This window comes from Chroicocephalus ridibundus, chromosome 6 (assembly GCF_963924245.1).
Source record: "Chroicocephalus ridibundus chromosome 6, bChrRid1.1, whole genome shotgun sequence".
NCBI classification, from domain to species: Eukaryota; Metazoa; Chordata; class Aves; order Charadriiformes; family Laridae; genus Chroicocephalus; species Chroicocephalus ridibundus.
The window spans coordinates 50,750,402-50,769,929 of NC_086289.1; the positions used below are offsets into that span (position 1 = coordinate 50,750,402).

Here is a 19,528-nt window from a genome sequence, read left to right on the forward strand (position 1 = left end):
ACCAACAATTTCTTTAAAAAAATGTAATTGCCCATTTGCATATAGAATGAAAAGGCTCTAGAGTCTTTTGAGAAACCAGCACACAGACACATGTTTACAGTAAATAAGGATATTTGCTCCAAGTATTGCCATGACTATGAGGTGCTCTACATTCATAAATCAATTTTCAGCATTCAAATTAAGAGTTAAACTCTTCTGTGTTTAATCAGATTTAAACATTAATTAACAGCACAATCTTTTGAGTTTAACCAGGTTTAAACATTATTTGTAAACTGTTCACCTCTATTATGACAATTTCCTAGTACAAGCAACGTCCACTGGATTTACACTGGTTGTCTAAAGATTCAAGTAATGTGAGCTTTTTTGCCTTTATAAAGCAGAAATGAAACTTCTGTTTAACATGAAACTAGATTTAAACATTATGCTTTTTACATTCCAGACAGAAATCCCAAAGAGTGGGATACACAGATGATAGCATGACACTCATAACAATACAACTTCCAGGCATCACTGGTAAAACTATACAAGAAAACACATATGTCACTAGAGGGAAATAAAGATCAAATCCAAATTCGCTCTTTTGCCGCCTACTTAGCCACAAACTTGTATTCTGCTACGTAAAGCTGCAGCACTCTCCCATATGTAAAAAGCTTTTTTTTTTTAGAGTAACACATAAATGCTGATATGAAAATTTATAGGTAAGAGGTAGTTAACAAAATAAAGTATCTATAAGGAACTAATTTTCCAAACAGATTTTTCTGGAACAGATTTTCCAAGTTTGTGAAAAATACACGCCTGACTTGAAAAATGTCTGTACACATAAAACATTAGATACTTTAAGATGCCTTACTCTAGAAATGACCAACAAAGTGATTCTCCTATATTCCTGGCAGCGTTTTAAACAAATTTTATGTTCCTTTTGATTTACCCAAGTACAACACTGTTCCACAAACCCCCAAATCAAGGTCTTTGCTTGCAATACAGTGAAGCTGTATATTTACATAATATGAATAATCAGAAACCTTCAACTTTAAAAAGCCTTCAGGGGGATAATTTCCACTTCATGTCTAATGAATAGGTTAGTGTACTAGATGCCTAAACACTATTGACTGTTTAATTACAAATTATATTCAAGGAGTAGAAACTTATAATGAAAGTGTTTAAACAGGGTTTTCTAAATGAAAAATAGTATCATATACACTGTCACACATATATACTATCACTGACTTGCAGAAAATGAGTAAATTTGATAAATCACATTGAATTTTCATCATATGCTGTCATAAAATTAATTTGAGTGTGATCAACAGTAGCACCTTGCTACTTGTAATTGCTAAGGAAAAGCAATTCTGTAGAGTCAAAAACACAGCTTCCCTTACATTGCAAAATGCTTAATGTTACAGCTAAGTTAAGCAACCACGACTTCATTTTAGAATGTGTTATATTGTAATTTACTCAAATGATAACTTAATACTTTTTTTTTACTAATGCTTGGTATCATTTATAGTATGGAAGACATCTTTATAGATATTTTCCAAAAGTAACAACTGAAACATACAGATAATACACAATTTTACAAAAAAAAAAAAGAGGCAGTTCTAATAAAAGCTTTTAACATTGTCAAAGAAGAAAGTGTAACTCTGCAGCAAAGTTCTGAAGTAGTTAACTTGTGTCTTTTCCCAGCTCTTCTGAGGATGGGTAAGGTTCCAGAGGATTGTAAGGATATTTCTGTACTGATTCTTAAGCAGGGAAAAGAAAAAAAAAGAAAAAGAAATAGAAAAGGAGGAGGACTCCAGACTAATCACTATCTTCTCTTCCCAGATAAAACTATTTGTTCAACAATTATTAAGACACATAATTTTTCAACCAAGGTAAGAACACCAGAAACAGAAGACATGTTTGTCAAGAACAAGTGTCAAATCAATGAAAATTTCTCCTTTGACAGGGCAACAAGCTGCACAGAAAGGGATAATCTGCAGACATCACACATGCACTGAATGAAGCACTGTCTCACAGTATTTGTCATAAAGAAGGCTTAAAAAACTTAAACTCTAGAACTTCACTACACAGATGTCTAAGCGGTTGGTAAGCCTGACTTATCACTTGTCAGTAATTCGTTATCAAACTTAGGATACGAATCAAGTGGATTACTGAAAGAGTTTATTCCAAATATTTACGAATGACAAGCTAAGAAGCTGTAAGGCTGACTGGAGATAGCATTAGAACTTAAAGCAACCTTGACAAAATGAAGTAGTAGTTTGGAAAAAAAAAACAATAGGGTGCAATTCAAGTATTTTACTGGAAATATGTAAACAGGAACACTATCAGGAAGTAAAATAAAGTAGCCTCCCACTCTACTCAGTAGGTCTCAGATGGAAAACTGAGCCTCCTTTTCGCAGGCTGCACAAAAAGAGCAACAAAAAATGGGGAGTGTCCAAAACTTCTGAGAAAAGACCGAAGGGATCACAAACACTTAAGTCTACTGAAGAATTCTCTCACAGCTACCATAATCTTAAAATACGGAAAAGACTGTCACAAATAGGAATGAATACATTCTCCACAGTCTCTATCCATAGAATAAGGAGTAATGGATATAAGTCACAGCCAGAGATTTAAAAACATGTAATTAGTAGAACAGGCTGCCTGGAGAAACTCAGGTCAGGCAGAGGCCTCCCAGATCCTCCCGGGTTCAGAGCCCCTCCTCTCCCACATTTGTCTCCGTTTCGCAAAGGAAAATGAGAGGGCTACTAAGACCCAGCAAAGAGCAATCAGAATTTAATAGTGATGACCTTTAAAAGTGCATCAGACTAAATATTGATACATATATGTCTATATATAGATGTATGTGTATGTGATTTATATGTTTGTCCTTCTGAAGTTATCATTCAGAGCATTTGTTTTGAGATCAGATTTATTCAGATGCCCTATAAACTTCCTTATTTTATAAAAAAAAATTATTCAATATAAGTAAATGACACAAAATAACTGTTTTACACACGCAATTAATGTTCTTCTATTCACATGCCTTAGTCCAAAGTGGATACTCCTATTTCCAATTAATTTAAAGATATTTGAACCATTAATCCCCAATAATACTCCAGTGTCAATCTTCTTGACATTTTACTACATTTTACAGTGAATTTTAATTTTCAGTCGATTGCCTTTTAAAAAATTTGCATAATGGATTTCTTGCCTATGAGGCTGCCTGAGTTTTAACTGCAGACATTAAAACTAAAGGCAAAACTACAACTGTTTTCACAAGGCAGGATTATACGCAAAATTTAGAACTAAATGTCACGAATTTTGGCTGAAAAGAAATAATAGACAGTTTACAAAAAGCACAAAACAAGTTGCATGTAGAAGTCTTGTCCAAAAGCATATTACCAAGGTGCTTTTCACTTGTATTATAAATTCCACTCTCTTGTCTAATACAGAAAACTAAGTTCACTCCTATTTTCTGCTTTTTATATACAGTAAATAATCCTGGATATAATTAAAAACTCTTACATTATCAGCAATAAAGCAACCTCCATTGTCAACTGATTCCAAAATAGGCTTTTTACACTATTCATAATAATAGCAATGTCTTGATTGGAATGTACATTTTACTAGGTAAAAATTGGCTGTTAATTTTCAGTTAGACTAATGAAGAAACATTCTCCCGATTGTAACGTGCTAAACTACTTACTTTTTCCTGATGGTTAATAAAGAAAGATTGATAATTATTTTTTCTCACAGTATAATTTTCAGTTTCTGTAATACAAGCTGAACTTTGAATGGGAATAAAAAAATGGGTTCTTGACTTTTTTAAATTGCATGTTTTCTTCTCTAAATGTCAATGAGCTTTATCAATATTAACTAATGTTTCTCCCTGGTACAGAGAAATTCAAATGATGTCTCATTTAATTGTTTTGTTTGAAAATGTAGATATCCCCAGAGATCTTATTTATCTCAACCATTCACTTCATACTAATGTTAATTATGCAATATGTCTAAATACTGTTTCCTGAAGACATTTGCCATCAAGCTGATGTGCACATTACTTCAGAAAAATCTTCTAAACAGAATTAATTATACTTTTTCATTTGACTGTGTAATTTCAATGAAAACTGCTATCACTAGAGGGAAAACCATTTGGACTGCATTTGCTTTTCACGTATGACAGATTCTGACCCAATGTTCACAAGCCTCTCAGTATTAGTTTTTACGTTAATATTGTTCCAGTATCCTTACAACGAATTAAATCAATTCCTCATCATGCTTGGTGAATTTGTCAGTCACCTGACTCAACAAATGAAAACAGTGCAAGAAAGTCTATACCTATCACTTAACTTCCATAACTCCTTCTCAACAGCAAACTCCAAAGTCTGGTAGGCATTATTATCTATGCACGCGCAGGACAAAGCCATGTACTTAGCAACTGAAGTATGTCTTTAGCTTAAGTCACTGCTGCAGTCTTTTACAAAAAGGTCTTACTTCCACGCATCTCCTACTCCAAGGCTAGGAAGCATGCATTTGCTAAACAAGCAAAGAAAAGAATAATATCAAAATGATGTACTAGAAAGATGTAGACTGATTTTATTTTTGAAAAACAATGAATTTTTTTGATATCATGGGAATGAAATCCATGTATTTATACATAGTTTATTTCCAAATTAACACAAGCACAGAAGACCTGCCCATGACAATTTATACACTTTGCTACAAAATTTAATGTTGCTTAGAAAGTATGCCATGTAGTCAATTTACCAGTGCTAAACAAACTACCTGGATGAAAATTAAACCAAATTAAATGACGCCAGAAGTAAAAGCCAAACCAGGACATTTACACAGCTCTGTACAGAAAAATGCCATTGCTTCTATAAATGGAAAAGGAAAACTTGTTAGTAATTTTGTAACACATTGGGAAAATAGCATAGAGAAGTAAAAGCTAAGTTTAACAAAAGAATAAAAGGCTATAAAATGGTTCTCATCACGTAATGCCATTCCTGTCAAACCTGGGGATTTTTGGTTGGTTGGTTGTTCTTAGCCCTTTTGCTCCTGAGGGACAGTTCTCATCAATGAACAGCATAAAAATCAAAATTTTCAATAGCCTCAATATTACTTTTAAATCCTTCATTGGTATGGATTCTCAGGTGTACTGACACATCATTCCACTAAAGCAGGCCCAGATTTATTGCATGTCTTTCTGACTGGACAGAATTCCGCCCCAATTACTAACCTCTTATCTATTCAAAACTAAATTATGTAACTTGATGTACAAAGGGACACCATTTAATCAGACCCTTCAAATGTTACAACATGCCCTTAGCATGCAGATGAGCGTGTAAGAGAAATGCTCTGAGAACCACAATTGTTATGGTTCATTTTCAAGGCAGTTGGCAGTTACTAATTAAGCATGTTGTGTTCTGGGACATGAATTTCTGGAGATTACTACTTGTTTTCTGTGGTACCCATCATCATTTAAGTGCTGTGAAACTGTCCTATCAGGATTGCATGTAACCATGTAGAGGTTCTTTAGACCAGGCAGCAATTTAAGCTTCCATAAAATTATGAAAAGGTTTTAGACATTATTTCTGGACCGTCTATACACTTTCTACCCGAAACACACTTCTGCAGTAAACCAACTGAAAAACAGCAGCACCCAACCACTAAACTCATGTTTTCGCTCTACCAGATATAGTATGATATGCTATGCTCATGGTTTTACTTCAGACATAATGTTCTTTCATTATTCTTTAATAATAACTAGACATATCAGCCATATTAACAAATAAAAACTATGTCCAGCTAACATGACAGTTTTTATTTTTTAGAAGAATGTTCTTAATGCACTGAAAAATTTGGTTTTACACTTGTAATAATGACATGCAAGTGACCTCTCAGCTCACACTTAAAATTGCACTTGCAACAGAGCAATCTTCAGTTCTGTCTTTTAACCTAGGCTTCCTTGCTGCAGTCAATCAGGCAGTAAGTCGTAAAGCAGTAAAATCAGCGTTTAAACTAAGCTGTATTTGAATTTGCATGCTGGTCTAGGAAACCTTCTATCTGCTATACCATAGTATCTGATGAGGGGTATGTCAGTATTGCTCCCCTCTTTTTGTTTTTGGGTTGGTTTTTTTTAATCTTTTGGAAAATTGGGAAATTGTATCTAAATTGTGATTTGGTAGTTCGCAAATCTGGTGTCTGTACTTTGCATACATTCTCCAATATGACTGACAGTTATAAAATATTATAAAAGATTACTGATTTGCAACTAGAACTCCAGAAATCCACTGCAAAAGAAGAGAAAGGCGGTATTCGCACAGACATAGGGGCAGATGAACTGTGCTGGCAGAACTGAGCACACAGGAAAACCGAGGGATGTGATCAGCAAGACTGCAAGACAGTAAAACTGCATAAAATTTGCAGAATACTGGATGACGGCTTTATCATAAATTAGATAAATGACTATAACAAACGGACAGAAGGGATTAGGACAGAAATAGCAAGCAAACAGTGGAATGCTGTTTTTCTAATGAAGCCATTGGCACTACAGCATCTTAGTTTGGTTACTTTGCTGAAAACACATGTCACTTTGCTGCATCCATCAACTTTTGTTATCTTCCCTCAAATTCTTAGTAATACCTTCTGGGCACAGTATTTCAGTTTTTTTATTTTGAAACATGATCAACATACAGGGCATTAAGGAAAAAAGTAGACTGTAACCTCAACACCTAATTGTAGCCCCAACACTCCATTTGGATACCAGCTAACACTACACTTAGTCCATAATACATTGCAAATAGCCCAAATCTCTTCTCCTAACTTTGAAATATTAAATGCACTTACCCTGGAGAAATTAAATGAATAGCCACCAGCTCCACCCAACAAGCATATTTACTGGATATCTGCAATCCAAGGACACTGCTGACTCTTCCTGGATTGTAATGATTGTTGAGAACTTTCAAAGCAAACAAGACTCCTGCAAACAAGAAGAAATCAGAAGTACTTAACACGAAGAAAGAGAGAAATACTTGTGCCCAAATAATAAAGAAATGCAAACAACTTAACTACTGAAACTGAAGTATCATGCAGTTTCACAGCACCACAAAACATACTCTTGCATGCCAGAAAAACAATTCTGAGCTGTTTTTTCAGTGATACTTTTCTGTGACTTAAAAAAAAAAAGGATAAAAATGTACATATTTGTATAACAGCCAATTCTGAGTTGCTTTTTAATATGCCTACTTACTGTAGCTACTCAGGTATTCAAAACAGTACAAACAATTTTAAAATGGGAATTTCAGTTGAAATAGTTGACAAAATTATTGAACTCAAAAAATGTTTCGTGAGTTGAGAAAAGCCATTACTGAAAACTAGACAAACAGATGCATGTGAAGCTGAACAGTAGGCTCAAATTTTGAATTAATGGAAAATCATCTTACATATACTCCAGAATCACTTGTTTCTGAAAAAAAAAGGTAGATAAATCACCTTTAACTACAATAAATAATCATCCATTTCTAATTCACTGCAACTGTTTTATCAATCATGCAAGCAACAGCTGATGTGACAGAATGAATTCACATAATTTACTGGAACTTTCAAAGTGATTTTGAAAAAGTTTCTCTCAAGAAAAATCTCATACAGTTGTAAAAAAAAATATCTGAAAAATCAACAAGTAACAAAGATTTGACATGGAAAAACACAGCAAAGTTGAACATCAATACAGATATACTAAACCTTTTTCATGGTTCCCCCCCCTTCTAACATGGCAGAAAACAAGAGACATCTAACCAATGATGTAAATATTGTTATTCTAGGATCAAATATAAATAGGGATGCGCATATGCACATACACGCATACTCACACTACTTGCTGCTGATAAAACTGGACTTGTCCAGAAACTATACATTTACTAAAGGAGAGAAATATTCAATAGCAACAGCATAGTTAAGAGTCATCTCCACCCAATCTACCCTTGGCTCACCAGAACCTGCTTTGTACAGCTTCAATTTTTTTTTTTTTTTTTTTTTTTTTTTTTTTTTTTTTTTTAAGGTTTAAGTGTTCATTGGAACTGCCTGACCTGGTGTATCGTCAGGTTCCATGCAGGGGGACAGGAGGCAGGCCTGTTTCATCCATTTGAAATAAAATAATAATTTAAAAAATCCAGGCATTGTAAAACTCTTAAATATGTATACAGACTGACTCTTAAAGAAATAGTTATCAGGAAAGTACTCATTTTCTTCAACAGCTACTCCATATACATGCCATTTGCCCCAACTGAAGAGAAAGTACCTATGGTGAAGGTCATATTAAGGATGTTGCAGGTTTAGAAAGACCAATTATGGATACTAACTCTGTCAGTGCTACTTTAAATTGCTGCCCAAATAACGGTCAAATGCATGGGCACATTGTCTACAGCCCCACATGTTCAAGCTTGGAATACTCAAAAGATGCTGCAGAAGATAAGTCACATCAGAACAGGTTGCAATACTTGATGATAGATCTGAACTATCTATCTTGCAGAACATGTACATTAAAATCCAATTAGGTAATCCTAAATTGACAAAAAGCTTGACTTTTTTATCCTTTTCACAAATGCCTCAGTAGATTAGAGGCTTAGTCCCACTTCTTTTTAGTTCTCCAAAAAATCCAGAATATATGCTCCAGCCAATATTGCAGGTATGGCTGACATGAGTCTCTTGTAAGGAATGAAATGGGCACCCCCATCTGGCGCATCACCAGTGCTTGCCCTGCCTGCCAGCACCACCAGTTACCAGTTCAGTAACTTGGACTCTTTCGCCATAAAGCTGCATGACCTGGATCATTATATCACTAAATCTAACTTCCCTTCTGTTCTTTTGAAAAAAGGGAGATGTAAATTGCTAAGTGGCTAAGTGAGAAGCTGGAGACTAATCTGGTAAAAAAAAAAAATACAGTGAAATCTTAACACTACCCCATTACATGCTAGTATTAAATTCCCAGTCATGTAGTACAAAGAAGTTTCATCATGCATTTTTGAAATATTCACCCTTCTCATTCCTAATAAGAACTGGGTTGATACTAAGCTGTTTTAAGGTATGGACTGATAGGAATACATAGGAAAAACCTCACATAGATGCTGCATTATATAAGTGAATACTCAAAACTGATACTTCTTCAAAACTTCTAGGTCTCAACTTCTCATCCTACCGCCTAAGATGACACAAGATAAGAGGTTCAAAAAGAAGGTTGATGACAGCACCTCTGAGCTGTTCACAGAGTAGTATTACAGAGCACATTTCCCCCATTAATCACGCTGCAATAGTTGGGAGTACTGTATAAAAGCTAACCCTATAAAGTCCAGCTGAGACTGAACTGGGTGCACATATTTCAGTCATTTTACCACTAATAATAAATATTCAGTAGGGTTCTGCAGTCACTGTTAGGGAGCAGCAAGACCGAGACGCTCATCAAAGGAAGTGTATCCAAAGGGAACAGGGAGTCAGGCCGGCAGCAACCTCCCCGATAGGGGCCCAGTCCCATAGCCCTTAGGCAAAGCATGCAGGGCACACTGGTGACAGCAAGTGCGGCTGGCCAGGACCCAAGATCACCAGGCACATCCACCTGACCAAGCAGGCCCAAAGAAAGTCAGGAAGTCAAGTCAGGGCCCAGGCCGGAGGAGCACATGGCCAGGCACAGATGCAGTATAGCTCAGCCAGGGATGATGCAGACGGCTTGAGCTTCAAAGCAGATGCTGAACAATGGGGAAAAAGGCCCCTGGTGAGGCTTCTCTCAGCCATCTCACACATCTCATCTCCCACTAGCCTGAGGTGGGTCACAGCCGCCCTGTATCAGAACTGTTCTTGAGCACAGGCAGCAAAACCTCGCAGAGAAAGAGGTTGCACTCAGGGCCCCTACAGCCACCATAAAGGTCAATATGTCTCATTACCAAAGGGTGGGGGACCAGAGAGTATCTGAAGTTCCAAATGAGCAACTACCAGAATGTTACAACTAGTACCAGTTCGAATACCACAAGGAACCCTCAGAGGTGTTGAAGCACCTTTCTCAGAGGTTGCAAAGGAAGGCTTGCCCTCTAATGCTATGTCCCAATGACAGCATGAGCACAACAGGTACCCAAAGTACATGCTTTAAATTAAAAAATAGGATAAGTTTATTGACATAGCAACCACATACATGCATATGGATGTACATCTATCCATTTTTTGCATTCAAATATTACTATATAGAACTTATAAATATTATTTTTACATATTTAAATTGTACTAACTCTATGCCTTACCTGAAAAGCCTACAGCACAATTCATTTCATACGAAGGATCATCCAGAATTTTCACAAGCATGAATTCCAGCATCATATAGACAACTCCAATCAACACTGAAAATACTGCAATTATGTATGCAAACCATATGCTCTTAAGCTTTTTTTCTAGCATTATCCCCTTCCAAAGCATGGAAATCATGTTATAATATAAATGCCAGTCATCTGCATGGTGGACAGGAGAAAGCAGTAAACGCTGCCAGTTCTTTCTGTAGAAGCCTTCCTTTACACTGATGCACACTTCAGACAGTGGCCTTACAGGATTCAGAAAGAGAAAAATATTCAGCGCAAGCACCCCAAGGGTAACAGAAGGAATGTTCTGGAGTCCAACTTGAGAAATTTGATAAAGCAGCAAAAGCAGTCCTGCATTGACTCTTCCTTGCCTTCGTTGCATTATTACTTCTTATTCAAAGAAATGTGAAGATTATTCTGACTTCTAGTCTTTCGTTCGAATTCAAAACCATACAAGTTTTGGAAATTCTGAAAGAAAAAAGATAACTGCATTATTATACATATACAGGGATGTTTTCAAGTTCATCACTACTTTTTTTTTTGTAAACATAGCAAATTCTTCAACCTAACCAGCTGAGACCTCTTTTTAAAATCACAAGAAAAATTCAAGAGGAAAAAAAAGTCACAGCTTTTGAACTAGTATAAGACACAAATAAAAGGGATTTATACAGCTAATCCAGACAAGCATTGTGAGAAAAGAAGTCTGCAACCCCTCTTTCAAGTTCCTGGACAGGCTTTACTTCATCTATAAAATTCTTGGATGTTCTAGAAATGTTCTCATCAATATCCAGATTCACTCACAATTATTAAAACTGGAAGGAAAATGGAAGGAAAACAGTTAAAATCTTCTCTAGAGTCTCAGTTTTCAGGCGTCCCACCTTTGCTACATATGTAATTTTTTTTTCAGGACCATTTTTCCAACTTTTACAAATATTCAATACAAGCTAAAAATGAAAATTAATAGTTAACATTTCAAAAAGTAACAAAGTTAAGTACTCCTAAATGTAAACTTTGAAAATTGGTATTGCTTTCCTAGTGTCTAGAATTCAAAGTTCAGTTCAAAAGCGTGCAACAGAAAAAAATGTAGGAGGAAAGCATATACAAGAACAGCACATAACATTTTCAGTTACAGCAAAATATTAATCTCTGCCCTATTTGTGCCAGATAAAATGGAGGATTAAAGAGGACTATAAAAAGTTCTAGATCTAGCTAGAAATAGGGTTACTACAACAAACTGAGAAAGGGTATCAAGCTAACCTGTGCAAGCCTATAAAGAGAGGAGGGAGGACGCTGCATTGGAGAATACAACACAAAAGTGATGCTGAGTTTCCAGAGAGTGGAACCACCTGCAGAAGACAGGAAGAGGCTGAATTTCACGTAGCTTCTGAGGGCTACTGCAACTTTTAGTTCTCAGAACTCTCCAAGGTGGCACAACAATAGCAGAGACACCCTTCTCCACCTCTGGGATGCCGGTTCTTTGCTGAACTATTGAAGATATGCAATACATTATTTCACACATTAAATGTCAACTATGCAGAGCCAGCAAAATACACTTATTTTTCAAAACTTCACCATCAGGTTTCAAATGAAACTTCCTGAAATATCTAGATATATACAAAATTCCTATCTCAATCCCCCATTCACCTCCTTTTCCATTATATTATAAAAGTTAGAATAAGCTGCTAATATACTAACTTTTTATTTAGCTTAAATTCCTTTCCAATTCATCATATCAAATGCTCTGTGAATATTTTTATTAGATAAACAAGCAACAATCTAATTTAATTCTTCTGGAGGACAGCAGAAAAAAATAACTTTATAAGGAGAAAAGGACAACACCTCAAGGCACAAGGTTTAACACTCAACATTATGCCTATTAGGATTTACTACATTGCACATTTCTACAGACCATTGGTATGCCTGCAAACACTTTACTACATATTTTTCTTTAGGTATTCAGAGTATCATTAATAATTTGATCAGGTTGCACCACACACAGTAAGTGAACACATGGAAAAGAAGGAAGTGACCTCTGAATGGTGTTATCCTATAACAGCAAAAGCAACTATGAAACCTCCACAGGGTTCAACATTAAAGAAGATCATCCAGGGGCCAAACTACCTCCTCCGCTTATAGCTAAGCAAGAGGAGCATATACTTCCATCTTAGTTCACACACATAATTAATTATATGCCACTTATTATAGTTAAGTTTATGTTTTTCTAGTCTCTGGATTTCTCTTTAAATTGCATTTAGGTTTACTACAGCACTTTAAGAGAAGAAAAAAAACCCCAACCTGGTTGCATCCTCAGAACAGCTGTAGTACAGAATGCAAGTAATACATTTGCTACATTAAAAGGAATTCACTGCATTTTTTCCCATGGTCTAATCTCAGAGACGCTACATAACATTTAAGTCTTGCCCAAAACAGAGTGGAAACAGCAATAACATGCTTTATACCAGGCCTCTTGAACATATAACTCTAACTAGGCTGGTGCCTTTAAACACCAGTGTTTCTAATTCTCAGATTCTAATCCTCACAATTTAACTAGAGAGACCACAGCTGTAGTGCTACAAAGTTCAAACGAGCTAAGGCCTCTTAAAGTGTAAACTGATTGTTGCAGATGATAATTAACACTGACAGCCTTTGACTTTTTAATGTCAATGTATCAAAAAAAAGTACTTAGATAATCAAAAGTTTAATCACTGTCATTCGCTTTTTTCACACTACTTGCTCTAATACCAGGTATACCAACACCCCCAAACTGTTCTTATATGCATCTGCCCAAACCTGACTTTTCTTGCACCACTGACACAGCTAAATCTTTCCCACCACAAATCAGTTGACATAAAAACTGTTAGAATTTAAAAGTCAACACCATTTAAACCCAAGTTACATGGAAGCCCCAAAATCTTGCCATACCACGTTGTTCCAATTGCCAAATACTAGAGTCTTAGTTTTTAAAGTTCCTCCCGGCCTTTTGATACTCTTTATTTCCCAATTTAAATACTTTTAACATACATGCACCTAATAAAAAAAACCCCTCACACCGCACATACCTGTTCAATAATCATGTAACATGACTGAGAACAGTTTACACCATGAATACAGTAGTTCTACGTATTATAAATCATTCCCATTATTGGGAGCAATCAAAAGTGTCAGCCAAGACACATTATGTCTTTTATTATAAAGGAAAAAGATGTAAGAAAGAAAACAGTAGTTATTTAAGAACCTTCTGGAATGCAGCTCACTTAAAATATATAGGGTTTTCAACTGTTTGAACATTCTTCCTCAGCCTCTACTCTGTTTATTAAAAGTCTAATGAGGCTTGAAACAATGAAGCACTTATTCCTTTTTCTTTTTTGAAAACATGCCACCCACTTCAAAATGTACAAATTTCCAGAACAGACTTGAAATGGACATTTGTCTTGCTTCTAAGCTGCCACGTGCCTGCATTTTTGTCACCTACTCAAGATAAATGTCTGAACTAAACATTCTTGGAATTTGTTTGTTTATTTTGTACTAACCAAGTGCAAAGCATTTAAACTTTTATTTTTACTGTGACAACCCCCCTTGCTCACTTGGCAACCATAAAATATTATGACTTCATATTACTGAAAAATCATGTAATAAAGTAAATATTTTAGTAAATAGCAGTTAAAATGAAATGTTATACTGTCTTTTCTTACAGCTGTAATTTGAAGTTAGAAGAAAGAATCTCCCTGTATCCTTGCTCCCCCCAAAATGGACAGAACTACCCTGAAACTTTGATTTATGTTTACATGAAGCAAAATCCAACCCATTGCCCCTCTCCTTAGAAAAAAATAAATCAATAAAAAAAGTCACACTGTGACATAAGTCTAGATTTTTATGAAGAGATGTAGACGTACAACATCTCATTCCCATGGAGGGTGAATGCAGCCATGACCTACAGATCACATCCTGATCTTGAGATCCGTCACCCATCTTCTCTCTAGAGCTGCTTTGTTCTTCTCATTGTTTTGCACAAGTGATTTGTAATGAAAGTATCTTAGCATTGTGTAACTTTTCACTGACAGAAAAAAATCCCAGGGTTACTCTTCCAGTTCAGATCACAAGTATGATTTTTTGAAATTAATTTCTCCATTGCCCCCACTGACTTCACTGTGGTTCACATTGTGGAGTGGCCTAAGAGCGCATGAACTAGTCTATTTTCAGATAGGACTAAACCAGATGTGTTCCAGGAAAGAACCCAGTGCACTCCAGAAACAAACTGGGCATTCAACCTACACATCCTGATTAGAGCTAGACCAATGTAAAAACCACCTGAAACACGTAAAGAGTGAGTATCAGATCCTGAGCACATGTAAAGAGTAAATATCAGATCCTGAGCATAAACCAGTCCACACTACAGATAAGCCTCAACTTACCTGTAGGCCAACACTACTTGTCTATGAATATAGTTTCAGGGTACAAGGGCTTAACCAAGAAAAGAATGAAACAGAAACAGTGTTTTTAGGGCAAAAAAACAGTCCTACAAAGGAAGAAGCAGCAAACTGTAAATCCTTTTACTATCACCCTCAAACTTGGGAAGAAGGGCAGGAAGGGGGAAGGGGAAAGCAGGCATAACAGAAAAAAAACCTCAATGCAAGAAAAAACTCAAGAATTTGAAACATAATGAATCATCCTGTTTATATTTAATATGTATGCAAGAAGAAGGTCAACCACAAGCTGTCAGTTACAATAAGCTTTGAAATGTGTAGTCAATTGCATAGGTCATAACAAAAAAGACAAGGTTCTGACATAATTATAAAAGTAATTACTTTATAAAGAATGACTTCTGGATTAATGAAATGTGCCTTTAAAGGGCATATGTGCTTTCATTCACAACGGAATACTGAACTGTAAACTGGAAAAAAAAATTTCAGAATTTGGTATGAGAAGTCATACATCTGTAATACAAATGTTTCAAAATAATTTAAATCAGCAACTACCTTGCTGAAAGGAAACAAGACAAAGGTAAATACCAACATAAAATGACTGCATAAAAGGCTATGTCACAAAGTCTTTTTTTTTCTTCAACATGTCACATTTTATTTTAAGTGTTCTTCAAAATGTTCTGTGAGAATAAGGAATTGCTTCTGCCTCTTACATCTGCTTCAGCATGAAAACTGAAAGTATTTTATAGTCCTCTAATCCTCTGAAGTAGTACTAAAAAGAAGCCTTTAACAAAACAAGCTTTTAAGCTAACAACTCAAACTTAAAACTGAAAATTGTCTTCTGAAGGGTCTGACAATTAGTATTCACAATAAAATACGTACATCTTAAAAAAATACATGCCAAGAATACTTTTGGACATCTTATCCCAAAATAAATAAGACAGCTTTCAGAGGAAAGAACAGAAGGGACTAGGTCAAATATCAGACATTCTCTCTTTAGAGTATCTCATACTCTGCTTCACATCTTAAGTATGAACATCTGAGACACTAAGCAATAGCCTTTTAATTGCCTCATTAGTTTGACTACTGCTACTTAATCTAAAAAGGAGAACACTTAAACACTGCAACCTGTCCAGCCTTCAGTTAAAATACAGAGTTATTCAAATTGTTTCTTTATAATTATTAACTTGCAATATCGCTGGAAGCCCTGCCAATTTTGGACTCATGTTTTCATTCACAAAAGATAATTAATTTACTTTGTATATTTATAATATATTTAAATTTCATTAGAATCAATATACAAATCTGAACACCAGAAAAAGCATCCACTAGACTTTTCCTTAAGGCTTATCATTGTAAACACCAGCTATACTCTCTGTCATCATTTGAGACTACTAACATTACTACTAATGCTCTGATGTGCTTAAGATAACTACATTTTATATGTCTGCCTTCATTTCCTACATGGCATCCACTTCTAATTCAAAATTTTCAAATTATTCAGTCAGCTACCATAACACTGAAGTCATAGCAAGCAACGTTTCCTTATGCCACAGCACATAGAACCAACGAGCTTCCTTAGGCCGCTCTCAGGGAGATATAAACTTGAAAATTTTAATTCTAGCAGAGGTCAGTCTAATTATCCAAACTGTCCTTCAGTTCTAAGGAGCTACTGCATCACCATGTACAGCTAGAATCAGCTGCACATTTGCTCTGTCAGAACTTCCCTCAGAGCCAACAAAGTTGACCAAGCATGGATGGATGACTTAGCCTGGAAATTACATTATGCATTTCAGGCACCAGCTCAACCCTTAAGCTGATACGACACATTGCAGGCAATTTACACGTTGGGCATCATATAGCAGTGACTTAAGCATCCAGAATCTGACCAAAACCAGTGATCACAAGTTGCAAGAAGAAAACCAAACAACAGAAGTTAAAAAACAGACCCCCCAAAATCCTGTAGTAGCAGTATGAGACACATTATGTAAAAAAGTCTTCAAAACCTCTTCAGTTTGTGAAATCAGAACAATTACTGAAGACTTCTTTACATTGTGATCCAGGAAATTATTGAAATTATACTCATTATGGGACTAACCTACCACTAAACTCATTCCTTCCTGATCTTTCAGTTTCTCCATTACCTTTGGTAGGCAATCACTGTGGAAGTGGTTTGTTCATGTGCCTCAAAACTGAGGCCTTTTACTTGTAACACTCCCTATTTCCTGCTCTGGAGACAAAGATCACACCAGTCTTTTCATAGGGCAATACAAACCAGCTCCTGAAATGGAACAACCTAATAAAAACCTTTTCATGGTGATCGCCTATTCTAGTCAAGAAGTTGATTATAAATACACTGTCAAAAGGAGTAGGTTCTACTTAGGTAAGTTTTATATAATAGAAATTCTGATGCAACTGCCAAATCAGTAAGCCATTTTAGTGTAGAACAGACGGGAAAAGCAGGAACCTTTATACCTTTTTATGGAAATTAGAAATTGACAAGTTTTCCTTCATTGAAAAAAATCTGTTCAGTATATATACAGGAACCACAACAGCCATGCGTTACCACTGCGGTTTTTTTGCTTAGAAAACTTAAAAGAAACACAGCGATAGTTTTCTCTATCTCCAAATTTATATGCCACATACAATCAAACAGATAAAGCATATTTGACCAAGCTAGAAAGAAAAAGAACATGTCAATAGATAATTTCTTCCTTTGAAGCATCAGCTCTTGCTGAACCTCAGTGGTCTGTTAGTCAGAATTATTTTATCATGATATTTTGAGGGGAGATAATAGACATATTAAGTCCTTTACCACTTTTGTGCAAGGAAAGGGACACAAAAAAGGCTTGATAAATATTCTTACTAGCCCCATCTCATAACAGACAGTAATTAGTAACTATCTCTCAAAATGCTAGGATGCACCTACACATAATTCAAGTTAAGAACAGTAAAATAATCACAAATATTTATAGTTATACCACTGTACTGGTAAAGGTGAGAAGACGTCACAGTTTTAGAAGATAAAAATACACCAGAACAACAGTGGACTTCAGATTAGGCCACAGTTAAGAGTTTTAACATCACAGATGTTTAACTACTTTAATATTAGGGTCAGAGGTTTGAGTCTTTTTTTTTTTACTTGACTGCTGTACTTGCACTTGTATAATCCTAAAACTAGATAATTATACCAGAACACAGTCCTCCTTTATTTATCTCAATAATTTTGTAATATAATTAAAATAAAACAACCAATGCTTCCCTGACTCCACTTCAGAGCTATGATGCACAAGGGCTCTTACAAGCTTAGCATTCCTCAGTTTGTGTTGCTTTGAGGGAAAATTTGTCTGTAGTTTGTAGGAGGGAGGAAGGACAGGGAGCCTACTTTCCAATGAAATCCATTTTAAGTAATATTGGTTAAATACACAAACAATTCAGAAATACACACTTCCTACTATTAGCGCAATGTTAACTTTTGTCAAGACCTCAAATCTCTTCGAATTAACAAAATACAGCTCCAGGAAGAACATCATTGCACTATCTCAGGAACTTAAACCAACTCTGGTATCATGAAATACATTTTCTAAACACCTAAATTACTTGAACTCAATATTTACACATATGTAAGAAAGTTTACCCAATGTAGTTCAGGTATGTTTGTCACTACTTCTTTGATACAGGTGCAGGTTATTTCCAGGTTTTTGTTTGTTTGGGTTTTGGTTGTTGGTTTTTTTTTATTATTATTACAAGGAAAGAAACTGATGTAGCTCTGGTCAAATAAAAAACCCAAACAGTTATTTACATAATCTGTAAAAAGTACTGCTGAAGGGAATAGCAGTAAATAAATATAAACGGAGTTAATATACAGCGCATATTAAGGTGTCACCGCACTTAAAGTGAGTTTGCTGCAGTTTGCTGATAAGCGAGGCAGATCTAGGGTTCGGCACTGTCACATCCCAGTCTGCTGCTGCACCCTCTGCTCCTTCAGGCACTGCTTCTCTCCACCGCCTCCAGAACCTTTGCATGAGCAAAGTCTCACAGAAATGGGGGGGGGGGGGGGGGGGCGGATACTAAGAGCTGTTACAGTGTGAACTATCAGGTCTTTTTTGCGATTTCCCAGACTTACTTCATTTCCGCAAACTCCTCTCCGCCACTCGGCTTCCAGTGGCGGGTGGAGCCAAACCCGGCGGAGACCAACTTACTAGAAGCCAGCTCCCGAGAGCTACCGGCTGCAAGAGAAGCCCTTTCGCGTCGGTGCCCTGTACCGGACCGCCGCCGGCTCAGGAGACCACACCCAGGCCCGGCCCGCGCCCCTCGCTCCCTCCTCGCCTCACGGCCAACTCCCGCCCCCACACCGCCCCCAGCGTGGGCCCAGCCGGGGCGGGGGGCCGGTGCCGCCGGCAGGAGGCGGCAGGGCGCCGCAAAGCCGGCTGTCGCCTCCCCGTCCGCGCCCGGCGGCGGCGGGCGCCCCCTCCCCTCCCCGCCTCAGCACTCACGTTCACGCAGCGGCGGCGGCTCAGGCCCTCGCGCCGCATCACGTGAGCCGGCCGCCACTCAGCGGTAGGCCCGCCCTGCGCGCGCGCCGCGCACGCGCCCTGCCCGTCGTCTGTCAGGAAGGCGGCGGCAGCCTCAGCAGTCGCCTGGCGGGGTGCGGGCAGCGGCCTCAGAGTCGAGGGCGAGCAGCCAGGCCCGGGGGTAGCAGCGCGATGCAACGGTCGTTGCCAGCCGCGCAGCACCGTGTTCTGTCCTGGCCTCCTCACGCTCAAGATGACAGAGCAATTACTGAGG

The 19,528-nt window shown here is 37.0% G+C and overlaps 1 protein-coding gene across 8 annotated transcripts in view; it reads right to left on the reverse strand.

Moving 5' to 3' along the window:
- The window catches only part of RHBDD1 (rhomboid domain containing 1), a 46,754-nt gene extending 27,231 nt beyond the window's left edge, over positions 1-19,523 (reverse strand). Inside the window, exons 1-4 of one of the 8 annotated variants that reach the window (XR_010071739.1) lie at positions 19,237-19,523; positions 11,577-11,665; positions 10,269-10,787; positions 6,832-6,964 (exon numbers count right to left, since the gene is read on the reverse strand). Coding sequence is in view for 7 of the 8 variants with exons in the window: in XM_063339671.1 (XP_063195741.1) it covers positions 6,832-6,964; positions 10,269-10,701 (566 nt within the window). In the remaining variant the exon portion in view is untranslated. Of the gene's footprint in view, positions 1-6,831; positions 6,965-10,268; positions 10,788-11,576; positions 11,805-18,631; positions 18,651-18,866; positions 19,217-19,236 lie in introns of those variants that run through there. The other 7 variants (XM_063339671.1, XM_063339673.1, XM_063339675.1 and 4 more) reach the window with 7 other exon arrangements.
- Between the last annotated feature and the right edge of the window lie 5 nt (positions 19,524-19,528).